Raw genomic sequence first — 24,991 nt, forward strand, 5'->3', positions numbered from 1 at the left:
AGGCCTAAGGTGTTTTTTTACATGGATTTTTTATTTCTCTTTGCTATTTGGGCTTACTGGAACCTAATTAGAATAAAACCTAAGTATCATCTTTTGATATTTGATATGATGTACTTTTAAAGAAAAATTATGTCCATATATGTGAACACGTGGTCCGAATTTACATAAAACACTTTTTTTTCTGACTGTTTTAAATGCATATATAACATAATTTTTTCTGAACATGTTTTGAGTATCAGAGAGTAAAAACAAAATTTTTTGCCCATTTTGGACAGTTAAAAATAGTGTTTGGGACATTTCATATGCTGCAAAACAGTTGCAGGATGACACTGTATGTCTGTAACAAAATATAAAACAATCAAAGTATTTTAAATACCCACTTAAGAGTTCAAATGTGCTGTCCACGTATGTGGCCACTAAGCCCTGGAAGGATAAAGTGGGTCTTTACAAGTGATAACATAGTTGCCTTTTAAATTTTGGAAGCCTACATTTTTGGTAGTCTGGCATTTTAGAGACAAATAATTTTTATTTCATCATCAAGACTTGAAATTCCATTGCTAGAAGAAATATATACCATGTACATAAAAAAATACACTGTGTAAAAAGTATCTATTTTCACTTCAATAACTTGTGTTGTGTCTGATTCTTGAATTGTGTAAATTCAGTGTAATCTTGCATTTCTGATTTGTCAAAATTATGAAAAGTAAACAAAAAAACAATCGTTGCATATAAAAAAGTTGTAATGCTAATATGGTTTGTGTGCTGAATGAAAACTGTAAAAAGCAATTTTGAATTTATATCGTGTAACTTCGACTGGGTTGCTAATTTCTTGCTAACTACTCAATTCTGAAATAAAAAGTCAGAACTGCAAGATTTAAATTCAGAACTCTAACTTTTCCTTACCGTTAGGAGTTTGTATTTCACCATTTTGACTTTAGTCTGAACTTTTAGAGAACTTGGGATATTAATTCATAATCTCATTGTTAGAATTGTGAGATTAACAATTTCTTCTTTTACCAATTACATTTGTTATTTTTAATTTCTTAAAAGAAATTAGTTTTTCCTCTATTAATGAAACACATCCTTAACACTAACAATCTGTAATATGTTGAGTTGACCTTATTTAAACAAATGATTTACAGTGAAACACTCCAACTGAACCACCACTGCATTGATTTGACTTGATTTTAATGTGTAACTGTGTGGGAAAGATAGCTTAGCAAACACTGCAGTGAAATGTAATTGGTTGTTTTGGCGAGTCTGGCATTTTTGTAAGGTTTACTCACCGTGCAGCCCAAGCTTTGTAAAAGTAGTGAAGTCTGCTGGTCAGTTGAAGTACTACAAGTATATTTTCAGCTTTTTGTTTTAAACAGTTATACAATTATTATTTACAAAAAATTAAAGTAAATGCCTATTTTAAAGAAATAGTTTAGCCAGAAATAAAAATTGTCCCATAATTTTACTCATCCTCAAGCCATCCTTGGTGCATATGACTTTTTATCCGTCAGACGAACACAGTTGGAGTAGTTTTACATTTATCTTGGCTCTTTCATGCTGTATAATGTTGTTGGGCAGTGGCTTTTATTTTGAAGCTTGCAAAAGTGCAAAACTGTCGTAAAACTAACCCATAGCTAGGGCCAGACAGAATCTGCAGATATTTTTAGCTATTTCTGCTAACAATTTTGTAAAAAAAAAAAAAAAAATGCAGATTTATGCAGAATGATTTTGGGAGTATCATAACTAAAAACGTAATATTTGAATAAGAATATTATACCTTTTAAAATTTTATGTAATGTTTATAATGCTCCAATCCAATTATATCCACTTATTTTGCAAACAAAGCAAGTCTCTCGTATAATCTATCTACTAAAAGGTAGAAAATATTAATTTACAAACTGTAATTTAAATAAATCATATGAACATTTTCATATAAGTCAATAATATTACTGAAATTAATTAAAAAACCTTAAAAATATAAATGTGCACACATTTACAGAAGTAAATAAATAGACTTAATGCTGGGCTAAAAATCTGCGGATTTCTGTACGCACAGATTCAGTGTGGGCCTACCCATAGCTCACATGGAATCTGTACTCAGAAATCTGCAGATTTTAGAGCCCATTATTCAACCTTTTGAATGTAAATGTAAATTAAATCATCTTTTTTTTAGTTTTTCATTCATTCATTTTCTATTCAGCTTAGTCCCTTTATTGTTCCGGGGTCGCCACAGCGGAATGAACCGCCAACTTATCCAGCACATGTTTTACGCAGCGGATGCCCTTCCAGCCGCAACCTGTCTCTGGGAAACAACCATACACACTCATTCACACTCACACACTACGGACAATTCAGAAACCCACGCGAATGCAGGGAGAACATGCAAACTCCACACAGAAATGCCAACTGACCCAGCCGGGGCTCGAACTAGCGACCTTCTTGCTGTGAGGGGACAGCACTACCTACTGCTCCACTGCGTCACTAAAAAAAACTCTGCCTTTTTTGTTTTTATATTTATTAATATTTAGATAAATTACGTAGAATGCAATTTGTAAAATAATATTTTCTGACTTTCAGTAGACATATTATACGAAAGGCTTGCTTTGTTTACCAATAAGTGGATCGAATTGGATCCACTAACCAAACTAGTGGTTCTAATTGTATTTTATATTTTGTGTTTTTCAGGTCCTACACTCACAAAATCATTACATAAAAATCCACAGATTTCTTACAAAATTCTGTGCAGGAATATCAAAAAACAAACAAACAAAGAAGGCAGAAGATTCTGTCTGGCCCTACACTATTCCACCAGGGGGGTTAACGCATGACTTATAAAGGGAATCAATGAGGTGTTGTTGTTTTTTTTATAATAATTTTTAAAATAAAATGTTCATAATTTTTGTTTCTCTTGATTTTTACAAATGTTATTTAATATTTTTCCCTAACATATAAATTTGGGTATAGTCATTTTTGGACCATTATTTTAAGTTATTTTGTTAGATAAGCTCCAGATTTGGCTTCAGTACTGACTAATCTAATGTATATGCACCAATATAATATTGTAAAACATCCTATAGAAATTTTTCATTTAAATGAGAGATTCGTGGGGGTTGTACTCATATATGCTGAGCACTATATAAGGGCAACAGCTGTGGCCAGAAGTTAACAAGAAAAATTACCCATTAATTGTATTTTATTAACGTCTACCTAAACGTAAACCTCACAGTAATATAAAGCAGCAATTATACAGAGTATAATTAGTATACAAAGTATTTATTAGGTTACCCTTTAAACTGTATTTTATCAATGCATACCTCAACCCCAACCCTCAGTAATGTAAAAACAGTAATTATTGTGGTATGGTAATTGTACTGTTATAATAACATAAATAAGCATTGTTAACTTCCGGCCGCAGATGTTTCCCTTATAGACTTTACCTTTATTTCAAATTTGAATGCATCTTGCGTCATCTGTCATACGTCAGTTGCACATAACGTTAATTTGGTGCTACCGAAAAGCAATGATTAGAGTTTATAGATAAACAATTTGAAATATTTTGTTCGAAAAAAGCATTCATGCATTACACGTTAGGTGACCAAGATGGATATATGTACTTTTGAAGGCTTCAAAATAAAAGGCACTTTCCAACACCATTATACAGCATTTAAGAGTGTTCATCTGACAGAAGAAAGTCATATAAACTTAGGATGGCCTGAGGGTGAGCCAATTAAAATGTTTGGGTAAACTATTCCTTTAACTAGTGTGAAATTATGTGTGTTTGTTGTTTTGCACTGAAGGGGTGTTCGAATCTACCGAGGTTTCATTAGTCTGTAAATCAGTCTCTTTACTTCTCGCTCTCCCGAACTCAATAACCAGAGGCTTTTCCAGTAGCTTGTAGCCATTTAACAAGTCCAAAGCAGCTTGGGCAATTTCAGCATCTGTGAAACACAAAAAGCAGATGTTAACATGTATCAACAGCAGTGTACTTGTGTGTTAACTTCTGCATTTAATTGGTTAAAAATGATTTATGTGGAATCATTCAGTACAGCAATTATATAAAGTTGTACTCTTACCTGCGAGTGTAATGAAAGCTTGACCCTTGAGGCGTCCGGTCAGCAGGCGGTACAGAATGGGCTGCGATTCGTCCTTCTGAAAGCGTGAAAACAGAGAAACCAGCTGTGCCAGTGATGCCCGTGGACTGATGTTCTTCACACACAGGACCTACACACACGATAGAAAACTATATTATGATAATTAAGGGAGGGCTCCATTTAATAATGAATATGCAAGGACACAAGCTTGGAGTGATCAGGTGATGCGATATAGTAATCGATATAGGTAACTGATATCGGTGGTGAGCCCTCGTGCATTCGCCATTAAAGTGACAGGACTACAATCAGACTAACTACAGTCACACCTGTGCCAAGATCTGTTTGACCAGGCTGTGGAATAATCATAATAATATTGTAAATAATATTCAATTTCTTGGACAGACTGGTTGTTTTACTTCAAAAGGCCTCAGTGTGTCACCAGGAGCCATGGCTATTGATTTGGATTTGTTTGTTTGTGTTTATTCTTAATCTTAAAAACCTGTAACGATTCACTACTATTATATGAATCACTAAAAAATACGGACCTAGCTAAAAATCTTCGTTAATGTTCTACCGAAAAAAGAAAAGCATCTACATCTTGGATGACCTGTGGGCAGTATTGGGGTAACGCATTACAAGTAACGCAAGTAATGAGTAAAGTAACACATTACTTAAATAAGTAAGTTATATTATTTGAATAAATTGTAATTAGACATGAGTCACGCTCTCGATGAGGGAATGTGTTCATTATTTTGAATGCATTGAAGAAAAGGAAACAGGGATTGTCTCAATGGACAGCGATGTTACTTAAGACAAATAGTACAAAAGTAGCAAGCACATTGCTTTCAATAATCTGTATATACAGCATGTAAAGCTCTGGGTTCAGGAAGTTCTCAAAGAACATTCTAAAATATATATTTTTATGTGTTTTTTAAGGTAAATGTATCTGTAGGTTTTTCAGTGCGTTGAACAAAAAATAATTCTGAAAGAGATCAAGCTCCAGCCAGGTAACGTAACGTAACACATTACTTACTATAAAAAGTAACTAAGTAACGCAACTAGTTACTTTTTTGGGGGGTAACCAAGCGGCAACCTCCCACTCTCCCTCATGAAGCAAATACGAAAGTAACTGAAACTGCAATTCATCGAAATTCCGCTAGTTCTGGCTTCATATAGAACAAATTTCTATTGACCCGACTGTTAAAATGGCCAACTTTACAGCAGAAAAAAAAGGTGTTTACAGCCTGGTTAAAAGAACGATTTTGGTTCATACAGCTAATATTACCCTTCATGAGAACTGTAAGGGGGTGAATTCTTTTTTTATAACTCATCCAGTTCCTTTATATTAGGTTTTAATAAGTCTGCATAATTAAGGCCACTTGAGTGACAGCTAGGTCTCGCTGGTTGACGTCACCTTACCTCAGCTGATTCCAGCTGATTAGCCGCTGAACTCTGCATATACATGATATATATATATATATTTTTTTTTTAATGTGGCTTTACACAGTCAGTTGCCTTTTGGAATTATTTCTTACAATTATCAGATGATATGGCATGCTTTGTGCACCTAATTGTGCTCACAAACTTTAGACCAGCAATGCACTCCAGAATGTGACAGATTGATTAGCTGTAGGCTATTGAACAGTCATCTGAAACGATGTCATACAGTGTTATGCCTGGATTTCATAAATAGCATTGCATTTACTAACACACACTATATTTGAAGTATTTGGAAGTAATTCGCACTTTCCTTCTGTTGAATAAAGTCATAAGAACAATGTTTGGTGGCTCAATTATTACAACAGTGTTTTTAAAAGTCTAAACACTTTGTTGATATGGTGTACAGAATGTGCATGTGGTCAGAACACAAACGAGTCGTAGGTAATGAAGTATTGAGTGTTTCTCCCATAGGAAAGGCCATCTACGCTAAATGCCAGCATGCATCTGTAGCTCCGCTCATGCTCCACCTCTTTGCCCTTGTTTGGCATCCCCCGGTTGTTGCGATGACGTGCAAACAAAATGGCGACGGTTGGCCACACCTACTGGTAGCTTCTTTTAGGTTCTTCAGAAACCTATGGGTGACATTATGGACACTACGTCCATATATTTTACAGTCTATGGGAGTAACTCAATATTGACTGCCTGTGGGGGAGTTGATTAAAAGGACATTTTCATTTCAGGGTGAACTGTCCCTTTAACCACCTAATCGTCATTTTACTATTTTTGCAGTCATGAAATCAATCAATCAATCAATCAATCTATCTATCTATCTATCTATCTATCTATCTATCTATCTATCTATCTATCTATCTATCTATCTATCTATCTATCTATCTATCTATCTATCTATCTATCTATCTATCTATCTATCTATCTATCTATCTATCTATCTATCTATCTATCTATCTATCTATCACTTTTAAATAATAAACAAGGTTTATAAAAATAAAAAAGACATCAACGGAAATGAATAATACATAGAATAAAAATCTAAAGCAGCACTCATTAATTCATTAATTTTCCTTCCGCAGCGGATGCCTTTCCAGCCACAACTCAGTACTGGGAAACACCCATAGACACTCACATTCACACACATACACAACGGCCAATTTAGCTTATTCAGTTCACCTATAGCGCAAGTCTTTGGACTGTGGGGGAAACCAGAACACCCTGAGTAAACCCACACGAACACAGGGAGAACATGCAAACTCCACACGGAAATGCCAACTGACTCGGCTGGGGCTCGAACCAGCGACCTTCTTTTACTCCTGGTACTTACATACAAAAATAAGTCTCTCCAGATAAAAATTGTTGTAAAAATAGAGCGTTCCAAAAGTATATGTTTATATTGTTTGTTTGCTATTGCAATATTAGGACATGATATTATAAAGAAAAAATGCTCAATAACATGATACCTTACTAATTCACTTTATTGTTACTGAACCATATTTGTAACGTATTTACTTGTATAGGGGTGTCAAAGTGGCACAGTGGGTAGCACAATTGCCTCACAGCAAGAAGGTCGCTGGTTCGAGCGTTCTCGTGGGTTTCCTCCAGGTGCTCCAGTTTGCCCCACAAGTCCAAAGACATGCGGTACAGGTAAAGCTAAAATTGGCCAAAGTGTATGGGTGTGAATGAGTGTGTATGGATGTTTCCCAGTGATGGGTTGCAACTGAAAGGGCATCCGCTGTGTAAAACAAATGCTGGATAAGTTGGCAGTTCAATCCACTGTGGCGACTCCAGATTATTAAAGGGACTATGCCAAAAAGAAGATGAATGAAAAATGAATTTACTATATATATTTACTTATAACATTACTTTATTATCATCTGCACTTACGTTGGATGGTTTTCCCCTCTGGTAGTTCTTAAATCGAGCAACGTTTCTTATGGCCTCTTCTGTCTCTCGATTGCTCTTGATCTCTTCATCTGAGACTTCCCTTATCCTTCCACTCAACGCAAAGGGTCCATTATGTCCTTGCACACACGCTGAGTTTAGCCTACCAACAGACTGGCAAACTGTGATTTTCATAGGCTGAATGCTTTTCTCCTGAGGCTGTGGTTGGTTAACAATGTCTGATTCTGGGCACTTGTGTTGGTATTCAGGTAGACCGGAGTCAGAGACCGTTGGACTTTGTGATTGGTCACTTTTAGAGTCTGATGATGTGCACTGAATATTAGTGCTAGTTTCTGGCTGAAGCGTTGAAACATCACCAAATGTTTTGTTCTGCTCTTCAATAAAGTCTTTGTAGAAATGGTCCATTGTTTTGGCCGATGTCGCCCTCTGCTGGCTGACATATGAATCTCCATCTGTGGGCAGAAAACAGTCAAACAGTAAAATAAAACTCCTTCCACTAATCATGGCATCATTGTAAATATAAGAAAATCAATTTATGCATTTATGACAACTTAATGCCATACCAGCAGCATTGGCTATATTCATGACTATACTAAGTATCAATATACAGAATAATTTACAATTGTAACTAGTCCAAAAACTTCAAAACTTTTAATAGTTACTTGGTTTAGCACAGTTATTTATAACTTAAACTTAAATTAATATTATTTAAACTTATATGTAGTTTGAGAACTCACGTTGAGCGTTTCTTAAATAAGTTTTATGTATTATATAACTTTAAAATCATTAGTGATTGAGCGAGCGAGCTGAAATAACCACCTCAGACACATTTCAGTTTATATTGAAATTTTATAATTTTATATTCATAAACATTTTATAGACTTTATAGACTTTTTCATTCATTAATTTTCTTTTCGGCTTAGTTCCTTTATTAATCTGGGGTCACTACAGCGGAAAGAACTGCCAACTTATCCAGCCTATGTTTTACGCAGCGGATGCCCTTCCAGCTGCAACCCATCGATGGGAAACATCTCATTCACACATATACACTATGGTGAATTTTAGCATACTCAATTCACCTATACCACGTCTTTGGACTTGTGGGAGAAACCGGAGCACCCGAAGGAAATCCACGCGAACACGGGGAGAACATGCAAACTCTACACAGAAATGCCAACTGACCCAGCCAAGGCTCGAACAAGCGCCCTTCTTGCTGTGAGGCCACAGTGCTACCCACTGTGCCACCACGTTTAAACTTTAGATTTTTTGTTTACATAAAGTGTAATAATCATAAGATAAGTGATACTTAAACATTTACTTACGTAGAACAAACACACGTGCAGTTTTCAGAAGCATTGTCTATGAAATGTTATAGATGCCTATGAATGTTTAGATGTTTAGATAGCAATATCATCTCACTTTCTTATCACCTAGCAACATATACCAATTAGGAGGAAAACACTGTGTGGAGCTGTGCATTGACGGAAACGAAACCACACTGAACTGAACTAAACTGAACTTCAACTCTGAAAACTGGACAGACACCATTTCAATTTACTAGAACTTCTATGTTAAGTTTCTTTAATACAATCTACATTGTAAAAGTACTATAGAAATAAACATGAATTGAATTGACTGATTGAATTGACCTGATATGAATCTATCTTTCTCAAACAGGTGTTAAGGTCGTTGTCTAAGGGGCACCAAATGACCCACAATCACAAAGATGCATGCATACACACACAGTTAGCTTAAGCAATAGGAACTTTTATAAATATATGAAATATATAATTGAATTAGTTTGATCACAATCTAATTACCGAAACTATAATTTAATTAATCTGCGTAAAATCTTATTACCGGAATGATAATATGTTATTAAATTAATAAGGATTTAATTACATTGATAAGAATCGAATTCCTGGAAGTATAAAATATACATATAAAAGGGGTGGTGCTTAGACTGAAAGACCCACCCTAAAAGAGACTTTCCATAACTTCTTGGCTTCATTAGCTGCTTTCCACAATTCTGTAATAAGAAGTCCTACAATTGTCAGAAATATTTTTTTAAGGAAACTGTGCTGTTTGTTTGTTCGTTCTCAATGTAAACTAGTGCTGCACAATATATCGTAAAATTATCGTTATCATGATAATAGTATATGCAATATATGTATCACAGATGTGTGAAAAAGTGCATTTATTTTAATGCATGGATGTTTATCTTATATTTTACCGTGTACTTAGGGCGGGAAAATGACAACAGCCAATCAGAGTCAGAATATCTGCTGATGTGTTAACTCATTCATAGTAGGTAAAAGACTAAGGGCTCTATTTTAACGGTCTAGGCGCAAGTCTGAAGCGTAGGGTGCAAAAGCATTAAGAGTGTGTCCGAATCCACTTTTGCTATTTTAGGGATGGGAAAATACGCTCTGCAGCACGGTGCCTGGTCTAACAGGGTTGAGCTTATTCTCTTAATGTTGTGGGTGTGTTTTGAGAATAAATCTATCAGAGTCTCATTTTCCATTCCCTTTAAGAGTCAGTTGCATCGCTCCATGGTGGATTTGCTATTTACATGACAGACTTTGTAAGTGGAAAAACTGAACACTTCACGAGCGAGAAGACAGTTAAACAGCATCTGCAGCATGAGGATAATGAGCCTCCTCCATTCGGCCTTTACTTTCACTTTCGTGGATAAGGAAATGGTGTAAACTCACTCAAGACATGCATTAGCCAACATAAATAATTTCGTTTGTTAAGCTCAAAGATTTGTTTCAAAACTATTTCTAAATTCAGTTCTAATTTCCAGCAAACTAATAAATAAGCAATAAACACGAAGAGTGGTCAAAAAACTGAGTTATATCCAAACACACGTCCTATGCCTCATATGGTCCAAAACCTGACAGGTGGACAAATCTGAGCTTGTTTTTAATAAAACAAATACAAATATGCATATAATAAATAATACTTATGATAATAATAACATTATACAAAAGCAAGTTGTCGTGAATGAACTGAAAAAAGCCCCTCGAGGTGAAGAAGGCATGGAGGTATGGTTTTTATATTTATGCAGAAAATAAATTTTTCGTAACATTTTAATCCTTTAACTAATTTGTAATAGATATTTCTGTATTGCTCTACATCCTGCGTGTTTTAGGCAATGTTTAAGCGAGGCGCACAACTAACACACTCTGCGTTGGACTTTAGACCTGCTTTCAGCTGGTCTATTGAGCAGTCTATTTTAGTTCCTCAAAATAGCAACACACCTCTTTTCCAGACCAGAACACCCGTGAGTTCACAAAGTGGCGCAAATGGATTTGCTATTTAAACAACGTGGCTGAAAATGGAAAAATTTTCATCACATCTTTGAAACACGCCTTGCGCCTTATTGTGCCGGGTGTATGATAGGGCCCTTCATGTTTGGCCCTTGACACAATTGGTTTTAGTCTGAATAAGAATTATCTAGAGCTGAAGAACATATTTGACCTGTTTTTAATATCATTAAATAAATTATATAAAAAACTAATAAAATTAGCATTTTTATAGGGAAATGTTATATCGTAAGAAATATCATTTTCGCAATACTCAACAACAATATCCCTATTTTTCCAGTATCGTGCAGCCCTAATGTGAACACACTTGTTTGTTAAAATTTCTGAGCCAATATCAAAAGGTTAACAAACACAGTTTTTTTGCTTATATTTGTCAATATTAGTAGAGAACACTGTACAAGTAAAGCTGCTTGGCATTACTATAGTGTGTTTCACCTTGATGGTAAAGGGCAGTGAGGAAGCTGGAGCGGTCGCTGCCTTGGAAAAGAGCTTTTTCGATTTCCATCTCTCTGCGGGACAGCGCTCGACTGCTTGAGAAGCGCTGGGGTCGGGACAGCAGCTCCGCATGAGCCGTCATTTTTTCCCGGATAGCCTGCAGACGCTCATTCCTTGCCTCAGGGGCCACACAAACCCCTCTGTCCTGAGAAAAACAAGAAAGCGGGTCCAAGTTATTCAAGTTAAAGAAATCTAGGAGTTTAAGCAATGATGAACTAAAAGGTGAATTTTTCTTTCGAGCTTCACAAATAAATGACAATGTTTTCAAAATGTTCCACATTCAGATGGATCTGCAAACAACCTACAAACACATGCGCTACTGTAGTCCGAACATTGTTGATTTGGTTGTCAAGAACTTGTGTTGCTTCAGAGATGATGATTGAATAGTTTTTCAAAAACGTTCACTTTGAAAATGTTTTCGAAAGTCTGCATTTTCGAAAGTGGTCTGGATGCAGACCTGGTGCAGATGCAATCTGAGCTGCATGCAATGCTTTTCAATGGGCTCACCTAACCCCACCCCTAACACTACCCCACACAGTGACGTCACTGGCTCCATTGAGTGCATTGTGTCAGACATTGCATCGATGAGAAATGCAATCTCAGCTTGCATCATAAATGCTGCATCCAGATACTATTGGCATTTTCAGGTCTCCAGAATGTTGTGGTTGTGTAAATGATTGGCCAAAATACATAAAACTGTTTCTGTTAAAATTTGACCACAGTGCTTATCAGAATTTTTATTGTCATTATACAAAATACAACAAAATTTGAGTTTCCCTGCTTTTCAGTGCAAGTCTTACTTGTCTAAAAGAACAATTATAGTAGCAAGAAGGGATGAGCAATAAAATAATAAAAAAAAAGTAAAAAAAGAAGTAAAAGAAAACAACAATAACGATGATGAGATGATGATAATAAAATTTAAATATTGTGCATAGAAAGTGGCAAGCTCATTTTTAGCAGCTTAGAGGGCAAAAACGCTCTAATAACAGCATTTCATTTGAAAAAGTGTTAACTTAAAAACAAAAATACAAAATCAACCATTTTATGTAATAGCTTACAAAATATTGCTCTTCACCAGGGCTGTACGATATGGGCAAAAGTAACCCACCATAATTTTCTTAAACCATATTGCGATTTCGATTTTAATCGCAATTATGGCACACAGAGACATTTTACAGTGTGAATCTGAAAGATATTTCCAAAGGAAATAATTTCATAATAATCATAATATTCATAATAATTAGATCTTTATCAAAGTCCTGTAACATGTCTTGAAAATGGACATAAGACAAAAAATAAATAAAAATCATCTAGTAAAGGTGTAACAAATTGTCTCTACTTTGTGTGTGTACGCCGTCAAACTCAAACTTTGTCATTAAGCTCAGTCTCCTTTTCTAACGCTGTTTAGTCATGCTGCGTAATGATTGGTTCAAATAGCACACTGCGGGAAAAGTGTCAGCCAGAAGCATGCAAAAAATCATGCTGTAAGGTGATGGAAATCGTGCATGTTCAAACTGATGCAACTTCAAAATAATCTCACAGCCCTACTCTTCACTATAAGGTTAAACCCAGATACAGTTGAAGTCAGAATTATTAGACCCCCTGAATTATTAGCCCCCCTGTTTATTTTTTTCCCCAATTTCTTTTTAAAGGAGAGAAGATTTAGTGGTTTATATAATACATAATAGTTTTAATAACTCATTTGTAATAACTGATTTATTTTATCTTTGCCATCTTTTGCCATTTTATGTTTTTTATCATTAAAAAATTAAAAACTGCTTTTATTCTAACAGAGATAAAAACAAATAAGACTTTCTCCAGAAGAAAAAATACTATCAGACATACTGTGAAAATTTCCTTGTTTTGTTAAGCATCATTTGGGAAATATTTAAAAAAAAAAAAAAGAAAAAAAAATTCAAAGGGGGTTTAATAATTCTTATTTTACCTGTATAACATACACTTACAATTAAACCTTCCCTACAAAACATTTTTTTTTAAGTTTGCATTTTCAGGATCCATGTTGTTGATGGTTAAGATGGTTAATGAATAGTTAATATGCATTTTTTTTCTGTTTTAATTTGACAACAGTGTTGTGTTAAGGCTCCTAATGCTATTATAACACTATTTTACTTGAAAAGCATAAATGTTAGCTGAAAAGCAAATCTACAATTTTATGTAACTGCCAACAAAATATTGCTCTTCGCTATTAAGTTTAAAATATATAAATAAATTTGACAAAACACAACAAAAATGCTAAAAATTAATAACAAATAAACTTTCCCTTTAAACATTTTGATTATTTTGTTTTGTTTTTCAAAAGCTTGTATTTTCAGTCGCCCAAAATTAACATGATAACAGGTTAAAAACGTTGTGTATTAATTTGACAAGTGTTGTGTTAATGCCCCTAATGCACAGTCTTTTTAAAATAAAATAGATATTCACTGAAATAAATTAACATAAAAAACATATTTTATTTCAAAATAAAGAACAAAAAAACATTTGTTCAAATTATACAGATATTTTAAAAGAATAATAATGAAAAAATTATATATATATATATATATATATATTTTTTTTTTAATAATAAATAAATAAATAAAAAATAAATAAATGATTTTAAAAATATTTTTAAATATAAAAATATATAATAAATAAATACATTTAAAAAATAATAAAAACAAGCAGCTAAATTAATAAAAATGTAAGATTAAAATAAAACATAAGATAATAATAATTCTGTACCTAAAAACTACAATAGTTTAATACTAAATGATAATGATACTAAAATAATGATACATTGATACTAAACTAGCCCTGTCTGAATCACCCTCTGAACTGGGTGACCGACAGCTACCTTTCTTCATCTCAGATTTCTGGAAATGTAAAATCCCTCTGTTTGGGACACTTCATGATAAGGGTAATGGCTAAAGCAGACCTTGAGGGAGCTCTCCGGCTGCTCACTGCTCCTCCACAGCTGTATTTCAGCATCGGTTAGGCCCAGTTCTCTGAGAGCCGCCAGATCCTGATCCCCGTCCTGCAGGGCCTGAAACTGAGACAGACTCCTCACACCAGCGGCTTGTTCCCCAAAAGGCTTGTACACCGCTGCTGGAGCAAAGCATTTCTTCTTAGCCACACACCTATGACAAATAAAAAGGTGAATATTAATGTCAATGACCTATAATGAACAGACAAACAGGCAAATGTTGTGCTTTTCGTAATATTAAAATGGTTTTAGCTTGAATATCATTTTGGAGAAGGTTAATAGCAACTATGAGAACAAGACCACATAACTTGCCTCAAGTTTTAGAAAAAAATCTGAGATACTTACTGTTTGTGTGGCTGCAAAGAGCTCCCTCTCCCATATTTGATAGCTTGATTGGAGTTTTACAAACTTTACATTTTTTATGTTGTCTATTTTTTAACACCCAGGATTTGAATTGGTCATTTTGAAGCCAAAGCTCGTAAATGTATATTATCCTGGCATGTTGACCTTAAAGGAACACTAAACTATTTTTGGAAATAAGCTCATTTTACCCCCAAGCAAGTCCCCTACAGTTAAACAGCATTTTTTAATCCACTCAGCCGATTGCCATGTCTGTTAGGAGCACTTTTAGCTTAGTTTAGCATAAATCATTGAATCGGATTAGACCATTACCATCTCGCTCAAAATTGCAAAAAAAGTTGATAATTTTCCCATTTAAAGCTTGATTCTTCTGTTTTTTCATTGTTTGATAAGACCAACGGAAAATGAAAAGTTGCTAATTTCAAGGTTGATATGGACAGGAACTATATCATCATTCTGGTGTAATGAACAAGGAACTTTTCTGCCATACCATGGATGCATCAAGCTCAATAATATTTATTATACTGCTATACTTTTAGCTTAGCTACGCATAAATCATTAAATCACATAAGACCATTAGCATCTCCATAAAAAAAAAATTTAATATCAGTGAGCGTGCTGCATCCACCATGGTACAGCATAAAAGTTCCTTGTGCATTTCGCCAGAATAATAATAGGGTTCCTAGCCATATCGACCTTGAAAATAGCAACTTTTCATTTTCCACAGATCTTAGTAATCAATGACACAACAAAATAGTCAAGCTTTAAATAGGGAAACAAACTTTTTGTTTTTCATTTTTGAGCGAGATGCTAATGGTCTAATCTAATTCAACGATTTATGCTAAGCTAAGCTAAAAGTGCTCCAGCCAGACCTGGAAATCAGCTGAATCGATTAAAACATTTTAAAACTCAAAATTAATGTTAAATCTACTTAATTATCAAGTAAAGTGTAATTAAAAATGACAATTTTTTTTACAAAATTCTCCACTGAAATAGCAACAAAATTTCAGCAGATTTTGTCTGGCCCAGTTCATCAGGAACTAACCGGTCAATGTCCACATCGGTGTCCAGTTGTTGCAGCAGCAGATTGTGCAGTTGTCTCTGGCCTTCTGTCTCCTGTTCTTCAGGAATGGGCAAATCATCACAGGCATGACGAGTAACCCTACAAATCATTACAAAATAATTTTTGAGTTCTTTAAACTCCTCAGCCTAAATGCTTGTTTTATGTTCAGAATTAAGACAGCACATCAGTGAGTCTAGGAGACAAATTAAATGATATATATTATATTTATAACATTTTTAATGGTTTAGCATTAAAATTTTCCTCTTACTCATACTCCAGTGTTCATGAAGTATAATGAGCAGTTGAAAACAAACGTAATGCTAAATAAGCTTATTTAATTAAATATAATTTAATCCAAGGTTATAAATAAAAGGTAAAACAATTTATTTTGTATGCTGTTACTGGTAAAATGTTATGTTAATTTTAAATTCAGTTACCATAGTTTTCAAAATTGGCAGATAATAGTGTATGCAGTCCAAATTAACCTTATTAAAACAAACACAAATATTAAATAAAAACTGCATAGAACATCATATAATGAGAATGTCAAAATAAATGTTTATCCTTTTTTTTCCCTTCAATTAGAATTCTAATTACTGATTACAATCACTTTCTAACTGATCATTCATTAACTTTCCTGGGGCTTAGTCTCTTTATTCATCAGGGGTTGCCACAGCGGAATAAACCGGCAACTTATTCAGCATATGTTTTACACAGCGGATGCCATTCCAGCTGCAACCCAGTACTGGGAAACACCCATACACACTCATTCACACACTCTACAGCTAATTTAGTTTATTCAATTCACTTAACGCGCATGTCTTTGGACTCTGGGGAAAACAGGAGCACCCGGAGAAAACGCTCGCAAACACGAGGAGAACATGCAAACTCCATACAGAAATGCCAGCTGACCCAGTCGGGACTCGAACCAGCGACCTTCTTGCAGTGCTAAACACTGAGCCACCGTGTCTGTCTAATTGATCTTTTTTTGTGTAAATGAATAAACATACTTCACTGGACCAACTACGATTTATTATATTATTTACATATTTTATCCCTACTGTAATTTCACTTTGGACCAAAGTATGTGTCAAATTATTAAATATAAATAGTTAAATAAATAGGACAGAATAGTTATACATGTTCCTTTCAGTACAACAAATTAAAATGTTTACACAAACAAACTTCTGACATTCAGAACACTAGACATTTCCAGTTAAGCCAGCAATTTGACGTAAAATTGTCACTCAGGTAAAAAGAGAAGATGTAAACAGTAAAACGTGTTATACGTTTAATTACCACTCAACCTATCGACCATTGTGTGTCATCATCATCAATGTCTTAACGGCTGTAATTTTGTTATAGACTAGAACTTAGTGACGTGATTTCTCATATCAGAGTTCATTGAAAGTTAATGTTTTGGTTTGATAAATTTAGTAACTGGCTTCAGACCGAAACTAAAAACAAAAAAGCCGTTTAGTCCTCTGCCTTACCGCTTCATGTTTACACTTTCCCCCTATTTCCTGTTCCGACAGGAAAAAATGCGTTGGTGGAGAGGATCTTGGGAAATGTAGTTTTAACCACAAGACTCTCATCCGCAGTGCTCTGCAAATGCGTATCTTTGTAATAACCTTACCAGTATTTTCATCATTCTTTCATACAAATGGAGTAAACTAAACTAGACTATTAACATGTGCTAAACAGTTTAATTAGTAAATAAACAGGTAAACCCTCAAAACTTCATGTGAGTAGGCTAGGACTAATTGCTTTTTATTTGTGTGTGAATTTTCAATATCCGCTGCATAAAACATATGCTGGATAAGTTGGCGGTTCCTTCCGCTGTGGTGACCCCAGATTAATAAAGGGACTAAGCTGAAAAGAAAATCAATGAATGAATGAACTTTCAATTTACACGGTTTATCCAACAAAACCAAACCATTACTAAACCAATTTATTTAAAAAGGGATTTGTTTTTGTCTATTACTCAAAAAGCAAAAACAAGCAAACACAAAAAACACAGTGTAAAATCTTACGTTGATTCAGAAATCAAGCACTAGGCTAGCCGCCGTTGTGATATATTGACATTGCAGCCAAGAATATTAACATGATCGCTCATATGTATGGCTCTCCCAGTCATGGTGAAAATATATAGAGATTAATACTGTTACTAAATAGAAGAACGAAATGTTATGTGTACTATATAGATTTGAGGACATCCATCAATCATTGCATTTTGCTCCATATTCTATCTCTAAAACGCATCTGTCCCAGCTTCATATTTCCCATTTCACAAAGACTTCCAGTTAAGTAGAAAGAAAGGACCATGGGAAATGTAATTGAACAAATTAATATCACAGTCATCTGCTAAGAAGCTCAGATTCATTCAAGCCTCTATCATCAATAATAATTGTACATTCATGAAATCTATAAATGAGAAAAAATTATCTGAATACATTTTAAGGTAGAAGAACATGTTTTTTATGATAAGCTGCATTAACAACCTTGCCCTCAAAGTCACTTTATTCATCTTTCTCATTGAGTTGCTGCCATGTGATTTAGACAGTTTATCTAATAAAACGTTCATTTAACTTTGTCTGTTTTACAATAAATTATTAACACTATGAATAAAAATGAGAGACCACTTCACAGTTTCTCTGCATTACTAGATTTATTAAGGTTTGGGGTCCATTTTAATAATTGCTTCATTCAGTAAATACTTCAAACTAGTCAAGTTTTATTTGTTGAAATTTAAATATTTGATTATGCTCTTACAACATTTTTACTTTTATTTGGGAATAAATGTAATCAGTTTGCAGAATAAAAAACATTTTTTATTACTCAAACACAACTACAACACCACTTTGTCAAAATAACAAAAAAGACATGTTCATAGACTATTAATATTAACACTGATGATGATTAACATTGATGTTTTTTACTACTTAAAAGTAAAAAAAAATTATATTAATTTTAGGTAAAATAACCCTGCTTCTCAATAACAAAAAAAATTTGATGAACTGCCATTTTATGAGGAAAAAATGCTCCAAAACAATATTTTTATCTGAAATTACGAATAAATATTATCTTACCTTTATCAAGTAAAACACATAACATTTTACCCAAACACATACCTACGAAATCCAATAATTAAAAAAAAACCCTATATAAATTTAAAGTTTTCTGTAATGCTGTCAAAAGTTCTGCACTGTAAAAAATGTAGGGCTCCACACAATTCATTCAGGTCATCCCAACACAAATCGATTAAGTCAATTAAACATAGGCTATTTAAGTGAGTTGAACATAAAACGATCCAGCTGTCCCAACAACCTCAAAAAATGTGTTGTTTCAGCTCATTTTACATAAGTAGTTCGAACAGGCAGCATTATATATATTTGAGTGGACTACAAAATAATAGAAATGCTGAATAATTACAATATGAACAAATGCACTTAGAACAACAAGAAAAATAATTTAATCTGCTTTTGCTCACTTTAGGGGAACAATTCTATCTCCAAAACATTCATGCTCATACAAGGCATCATCACGCTCATATAAGGCATCATAACCTCCGTAGCTTATGCAAAAAAGATTACAAAAGTCGAGCAACTTCGAACATCCGGTGCAAGTTGACGTCATTAGGCGAGGTGACAAAGTGATGATGATGATGATGATGTTTCTTAAGTTCTATTATTGCGGTGGCGCGCTAACACACACACACGCACGCACACACACACACTCTCTCTTGCAGCGGCTGTGATTGACACAGTGAAGGGGTGGGGACGCAGGGTGGGGTCAGCAGCAGGGAGAGGCGGAGGAGAGACTCACAGCTCGAGCCCAACCCTGAAACACGGCAACAAACACACACCGAAAGACGAGCGGGGCGACGGAAAGAGGGCTTGTTTCTCGACGCCGGGGATATGATTTCTGTGAACCTCCGAGGCAACGAGCGCACAATTCTTCTCTAATACTGAGGCGGATAATAGTGACTGTTATTCAAATCTCACCCCGCCCGAGCCGAACGACCCCCCCTCCACTCCACCCCTTCACCGCCGCTTAGATACCGAGATGCACACGGAGACTCGGAACAAAAAAGTAAGTCCGTTTATCGTTCGCTATCGACACATTTGCAGCATAGCTTTGGCCGGCTGTGGCTGTCCGCTTTCTGTTCTGCAGGACTCCGCCGGAGTTCCTCATCTGTGAGCAGTTACCCGGTTTCGGTTTGCTCTGCCGTTAACCGTAATGAGCCGATAATATCATCTGAGCGATTCCCGTGCATGCGCCTCTGAGCCCGTGCTTATCCGCGAGCCTGACACGTTAACTCGGGTGCATTTAAAACAGTTGTGCAAACTGTTAAAGTCAGAGAGAGATAGAGAGAGAGTGACCGACTCGACTGTCAGAGCCGTCGCGGGTGTGCAGTGTTGTTTTAAAGCGGTGAGGGCAGGAAGGAAGCGCGCCGAATGCAGCTCGCCGGAGAGACACCATCTTAGCTGCTTTCTTAAAGGAGCCGCAGCCTTTTATTCGCATGGGGTGATGAGGACATTCTGTTATGTTTGTTGGTCCTCTCAGTTCTGTGTTTTGTATTCCGTAGCTTTCGCAATTATAAAGAGATGAGTGTTTTGTGAGTGTTTTGGCTAATAATGTTAGGCTCCAGCTAAAACCACGCAGGTTACAGCAGTAGGCTGTAAGTTATACAGAAAACTGTCATGAACATCCCATGATGTTAAGTGAGGAGGGGAGGGGGTGCATTAGTGGATGTGGTTTGTTTGTTTGTTTTTGTTGCACATATGTTTGTATTGGTACTTCTGGGTCGTCATATTGATATGTCTCCTCCTGTAATACCCATGTATGTATCTGCAGGGCCATACATTACATTAATTTTCTTTTTTTTTTGCACAAATTTGACATCACTTATTCTGTTTTGAAATGTACTTACTCTGGCATTTACAAAAGGAAATTATATTTTTAAAAATATCTCTGTTGACGTTTGTCAAATATGTTAATCAAATAATAATTTTTATTTTATTGTAAATATGTACAAACTTAGTACAGGCATATCTCACAACAACAAGAACAAATAAAACAAAATATAAAAGAGAAATTATATCAACTATACTATCGAAGTATAAACAGTTGCCAGTGGTAAAAATAAATAAATAGGTAAGATAATAGTTAAAAAAAACTTTTCATTATTCAAATTCAATTTACATAATGCTTCATATATTTTTCATTAGCTTTTCTGTTTCCAATGTTACACAGTGTAGTACCATATTGTTTAATCTCTCTTATAAAGGTTCACAATTTGGCTTCTAATTTCTTGAAATAAACATGTTAATCAAGTAATCATGTTATTATAGGCTAATCAAATATGTTTTTAATAGAAATAAACTGAATAACTATAATTTTTGTTTCGATAAAAGTTTTAATGACACAAACGCTATTGATATTTTTAAAAATTCATTCATTCATTCATTCTTTCATTCATTCACTTTCTTTTCCGCTTAGTCCCTTTATTAATCTGGGGTCACCACAGCGGAATGAACCGCCAACTTATCCAGCACGTTTTACACAGCGGATGCCCTTCCAGCCGCAACCCATCTCTGGGAATCATCCACACACACTCATACACTACGGACAATTTAGCCTACCCAATTCACCTGTACCGCATGTCATTGGACTGTGGGGGAAACCGGAGCACCTGAAGGAAACCCACGCGAACACAGAGAGAACATGCAAACTCCACAAAGAAATGCCAACTGACCCAGTCGAGGCTCGAACCAGCGACCTTCTTGCTGTGAGGCGACAGCACTACCTACTGTTCCACTGCGTTGCCCATTTCTAAAAATTACATTTACAAATGACGATCCACAGACCAGTATTGTAACTATTTCAAATAAATACAGTAGGTAGTAAGAAAATGAATAGAATGTAGGATATGGAAAACAATAAAATACAAATTAGATCACAGTCACAAAATAATTAATCAATCAAATAATTAATTTAGTACATTTAAAACTATTTTGTTAATGGAGTGTAAAAGTTAACTATTGTTAATTATATCACTATTGCTATTATATAATTGTAATAATAATTGCTAATGTTACAAACAGAACATTGGTCCATGATGTTAATAAAGAACTAATTATGCAAAAAACAACTGTTATGACTAAAGCTGCACAATTAATATTTGACTTAAATACGTTACACTACTATATTTTTTTATGATAACAGAATTTAAGAAATCAAACAGTTGTATGCTCTGATTGGCTTCTGCATTAATAAGCTTAAATGAAATGTGTGCTGTTAGTAATAAGGCTCAGCACTGCGAAATAACTTCCAAATTATTTAAATTTTGTATTTGTAGATTTCAAATGCCATAAATTGACAATCTCCTCATGAAGTTTTACATTCCACTAGTTTATTTAATTGTATTAAATTGGGAGCATAATATGCTAATGCTAACTATTATGGTGCTTATGATAAATGGCACATAGTTCAATAAATGGGTGATTAGGGTAAATATGTAATATTGTTGTTGAGTGTTGCGATAACGATCTTTCTCACGATATAACTAACTTGCAAGATGTTTTTCTATCAGCAATTTAAAAACAAGATAATTTATTATGTAATTATCATACTAAGATAAACGGGTATTAAAGCTAATAAAACAAAATTAAAAACGATTACAAGGTGCAAACATTTAGACTTTAAAACACCACAAATGACTGAAAACCTCAGCAGAAATTCTGATTTATAATGTTGTCAAAATTATTTTTGCCAAAATTATTTTTATCTCGATAATAGTTTAAGCAATGTCCACTAGTACAATTAAATAGTTAATTTTATTCTGCAAAAAGGATATCGCATATACTGTTATTGCAATAACGACAGTGTTTCTATATATTGTGCAGCCCTATAGCATCAGCCAGTGTAAATATGGATTTTGAAGCATCTGCAGTGCACACACACACAAGGAATATATATGGTGTATCTATTAGACTTGCGTTGTTGTAAAACTGTGGCTGTCACAGTGCAGTTTGAAAATGCCGCTATTTACAAAAAAAAGAGATAAGCCAGCCACTTGACGAAGCCTGCTCTGACTTCCAGTTTCAGTAGAAACATTAAGGCTATGTGTCCACCGAAGAGTTGATGCAGCACAAAAAACACTTGATAGACATGCAGCCTAACACTTAAAATAATACTGTGCATTCAGTCAAACTTAGTGCTAAAAACAGATATAAAAATGCCATAAGACCAAAATACCGAATGCAGCAAATGGTCGTTCAAGTATTCTAGAGAGGCTTTTGGTTTATTTAAGAAGAAAAGATTATTTGGAAAATTATTGGATGGGCTAAATCTTAAAATGGTCAAATATATTGTACTAAGGGCGACACTGGCTTAGTGGTTAGCACCGTCACCTAACAGCAAGAAGATCGCTGGCTGAACCCCGGCTGGGCCAGTTGGCGTTTCTGTGTAGAGTTTGCATGCTTCCCCCATGTTGTCGTGGGTTTCCTCTGGGTGCTCCGGTTTACCCCACAGTCCAAAGACAGTCGTGGCAGTAGTGTATGAGTGTGAATGTGAGTGTATGGGTGTTTCCCAGTACTGGATTGTGGCAGGAAGGGCATCCGCTGTGTGGAATGTGCTGAATAAGTTGGCGGTTCGTACTGCTGTGGTAACCCCTGATAAATAAGGGACTAAGCCAAAGGAAAATTAATGAATGATTGAATGAAGGAATATTGTAGTTAATCAGCCAGCCCGATATATATTGATCCATCACTATGAAGGTGCAAGGTTAAAGTATTGCATTTTTTATGCTTTGTTTACACCTGAATATAAGATGCATTTTGATCAGATCACAAATGTTCAACGCTAAAACCAGGTGTAAAGGCAATCTAAAACGTTTTGTGCCTGTTCAACCACTTCCAGACAGAAAACGCATTTGATCAGGTTGCTTTCTTAATTCAAACACTTGTGCTCAATGCATTTGAACAGCCACAAAAGACCAGCCACTGGTCGACTGCTGACCAGACATGTGTTTATTATGGGACGTATTGTGTGGAAGCCCACCAAAACAAGGTATTCATAGGTCTCTGCTTGCGTTGTAACAAAACACATGAATTGGGATTCAAATCCCAGTTGCCATTCTCATTATTTCATTCTCTTGTTTTCTCGCTTACTCGTTAGCTGAATATAAAATGGGTTTGTTCATTCAATAGTCACACCTCGGTGTAAATCGCTCCTGTGAAAGTGATGTAGAGCATGACAAAATCTGAAATGGTCACAAGAGACACATTTGAATGCATATTAATAACAGTAGAAATAGTAATGCATTCTCAACCAAGCATTTGTGATCAGATCACTAACAATGCGCGTTGTGAGCTACTCGTTAGTGTGAACTCAGGCTGTACAATATGTAGTTTAGCATCAGTATTGCAGTGTGTTCGTCCACAATTGTCAGGATGCGCAATGTTGAGTCTGGATTCTATATGACATAGAAGGTACAGTTCAGAACACATGAGATTTGGGGAGTCACTGCAGAGTTTAACTATAATAGTAAAATTTTTTGATTTGCATGTTATTTTAACACATCTTTAGTGTTATTTTATTATATAACATATTATCTAATGTAATATGTTTTTTATATTTAATGCCTGATTCACGCTCGTACAGAATCATCCCAATCAATCGAAACCAATGAATTCTTTCAAAACAGAGCCATCTGGAGAAATTGTCTTCAAAATATAGCAATATATATCAAAATATCGCAATGTCAGACGTTTTCTAATATCATGCAGATCTATGTAAATCCTAATAGCACCCTAAATGTGTGACTTTGCCATTTTCTGCATTTGAGCTGATCGTTGGGAACAGCGTCTACTGTTATTGACAGAGTCAGGGAGGTGAGTGGACTGAAGCATTATCATTGGAGGAACAGAGAGTGCTCTGGGTGTGCCTGACAGCTAGTAATCATTAACAGCTGTGGACAAACTTTGGTCGAAGTGGTTAAACACTCAGCTACCCTCTGCAGGTCTCAGCCTTTGGGTTTTGTCAGGGTGACATTGCTTCAGGGGTGTGTTATAGGTTAAAGGCGTCCATTGGCAGCCTGATCAGGCCAGTTAGGGGGGTGATGTGAGGTGCATCTGTTTTTAGGAGTTGAGACAGTTAGGTACTGCAACTGTCCTAGAGTACGGTTATTTTTAGGAGAAGGGTGCAGTCGGCCCTGGGTGTGACTGAAGTTGTGTTTTTGCAGGGCGGCTGTGGTGCACGCCTAGCAGTTCCTCTCACTCCTTGTCTTAAATCGTCTCTCATTTTATTGACT

The 24,991-nt window shown here is 35.2% G+C and overlaps 2 protein-coding genes across 2 annotated transcripts in view; one reads left to right on the plus strand and one right to left on the minus strand.

The window, feature by feature from the left end:
* Window positions 1–1,330: 1,330 nt before the first annotated feature.
* Window positions 1,331–17,205, minus strand: rbm41 (RNA binding motif protein 41). Its single transcript, XM_056447063.1, has 7 exons — window positions 17,169–17,205; window positions 15,658–15,774; window positions 14,205–14,406; window positions 11,210–11,414; window positions 7,428–7,897; window positions 4,071–4,218; window positions 1,331–3,935 (listed from the first exon to the last, which is right to left on the minus strand). Exons 1-7 carry the CDS (start codon window positions 17,174–17,176, stop codon window positions 3,766–3,768), a joined length of 1,320 nt encoding a protein of 439 aa, XP_056303038.1. The 5' UTR covers window positions 17,177–17,205; the 3' UTR covers window positions 1,331–3,765.
* Window positions 17,206–19,477: 2,272 nt separating this feature from the next.
* The window catches only part of klf8 (Kruppel like factor 8), a 71,500-nt gene continuing 65,986 nt past the window's right edge, over window positions 19,478–24,991 (plus strand). Inside the window, exon 1 of the mRNA XM_056445721.1 lies at window positions 19,478–19,767. Within this exon, the coding sequence (XP_056301696.1) occupies window positions 19,741–19,767 (27 nt within the window). The 5' untranslated portion in view covers window positions 19,478–19,740. The remainder of the gene's footprint in view (window positions 19,768–24,991) is intronic.

The sequence above is a fragment of the Danio aesculapii genome, chromosome 21 (genome assembly GCF_903798145.1).
Source record: "Danio aesculapii chromosome 21, fDanAes4.1, whole genome shotgun sequence".
NCBI lineage: Eukaryota > Metazoa > Chordata > Actinopteri > Cypriniformes > Danionidae > Danio > Danio aesculapii.

Excerpts from the sequence above, each read along its gene's own strand:
- rbm41 (XM_056447063.1), bottom strand. Across the intron at positions 11,415-14,204 it reads AGCCGGAGAGCTCCCTCAAG|GACAGAGGGGTTTGTGTGGC; the intron begins GTCTGCTTTAGC and ends TGTTTTTCTCAG. Across the intron at positions 7,898-11,209 it reads CACTGCCCTTTACCATCAAG|ATGGAGATTCATATGTCAGC; the intron begins GTGAAACACACT and ends TTCTGCCCACAG.